This window comes from Branchiostoma floridae, chromosome 12 (assembly GCF_000003815.2).
Source record: "Branchiostoma floridae strain S238N-H82 chromosome 12, Bfl_VNyyK, whole genome shotgun sequence".
NCBI classification, from domain to species: Eukaryota; Metazoa; Chordata; class Leptocardii; order Amphioxiformes; family Branchiostomatidae; genus Branchiostoma; species Branchiostoma floridae.
In genome coordinates this window covers 4,762,251-4,763,552 of record NC_049990.1, presented here as the reverse complement: position 1 = coordinate 4,763,552, position 1,302 = coordinate 4,762,251, and the positions used below count along the sequence as shown (strand labels likewise).

General features: G+C 40.0%; 1 protein-coding gene across 1 annotated transcript in view; it reads right to left on the bottom strand.

Annotated features, from left to right (window-relative positions):
- Positions 1 to 631: 631 nt before the first annotated feature.
- Positions 632 to 1,302, bottom strand: part of LOC118428048 (protein O-mannosyl-transferase TMTC4-like) — a 98,986-nt gene continuing 98,315 nt past the window's right edge. Inside the window, exon 19 of the mRNA XM_035838011.1 lies at positions 632 to 1,158. Coding sequence (XP_035693904.1) covers positions 989 to 1,158 — 170 coding nt within the window. The 3' untranslated portion in view covers positions 632 to 988. The remainder of the gene's footprint in view (positions 1,159 to 1,302) is intronic.

Here is a 1,302-nt window from a genome sequence, read left to right as displayed (position 1 = left end):
TTCCCATACACAAATCACGCTGTAGGAGACTCAGCTTACTGGCTGAACAAAATAGCTGCAATTGTAAAACCATAAAGTATCAAAGTATGGAAATGTAATATAAGGTATGGTGTGATTTGTTGCCTACAAGGACTTGTGTTTGGAAGTGATAGCCAAAATGAAATCTTAGAGATTGGTAAAGGTTTACATTTAACTGTGTTGACATTTTCCTCCTATAGTCTAACACAATCCAACAATTGTCAGGATTTAAGTTATTCTTCAACCACAATCCTTTCAAACTTTTGGGACTATAACTCTTAAATCCACTTTCTCCCACGTCCATATATTTTTGTAAGGATACACCCGCAACATGTTATTTTTAGCTACATGTCCAGTGCTAACGTTTTACTGCAATCTAAACCAATCATCCAAACTTTTCTTATGAGTCATTTTCTCATGTGAGTGTGTAGTAATTATGAGCTATCCTTTAAAAAAGCTTAATGCCCTTCCTGTGTCTGTTAAAGGCATGTTCCTACAGTTACTGTACAATCATGATTTTTTTCTGTAACTAAATCTGAGACAGGAAAAATCTTGTTCTGTTCACTTCAAACTTTCATGAGGATACTTTCTGTGGACGTTGTTAACTCCATGAAAAATGGAGGTATTGCTTCTGGTGTGCCTGTCTGTGTTTCCACCATATCAAACTTCTGAATATTTGTGGTCAACACAACTTGAGAATGGGTTGTGATGATAGGTGGTAAATGGGAGGTCTTAGAAAGATGAAGGTCATAGTTGGGCCTCCAGATAGCAACCCTTGACCCATGGTCAATCTTGACATAGTGCATGTAACCAGTACAAGGACTCTTCTCCCAATTGCCTTGTCTCTTGTTCTTGTTCATCGTCCTCTGTAACTCCTTCTTGGTCACGCAAAGCCACATTCTTCTCCATTTTATGCTCCTGTAAGGGTACGTTTAGTACTTTAGGTTCTTGTTTTACGTACACCAGCTGTCTATCTCCTTCCCTTGCCATGCCCGTGTTCCCTTGAGGAGTTCTTGTTCATGGTTCTCTGTAACTTGACGAGGTTCTCCTGTGTGGTCGATGCTGTCGGGTCCAGCTCGATCGACCGCTTGTAGCAGCGCTCAGCTTCCGGGTACTTGCCCCACCTGTGGTACAACACACCTGAAAAAAAAACAGATTATGTAACAATTTTAAACTTTATAACTGTACACAAAGATAAAGTGCAACAAGCTTTTGATCAGTCCTCTGATCCTTTTCAAGTTGTAATGACCCAAGAGTGTATTAAGGTATCGCCAGGCGTCTCAC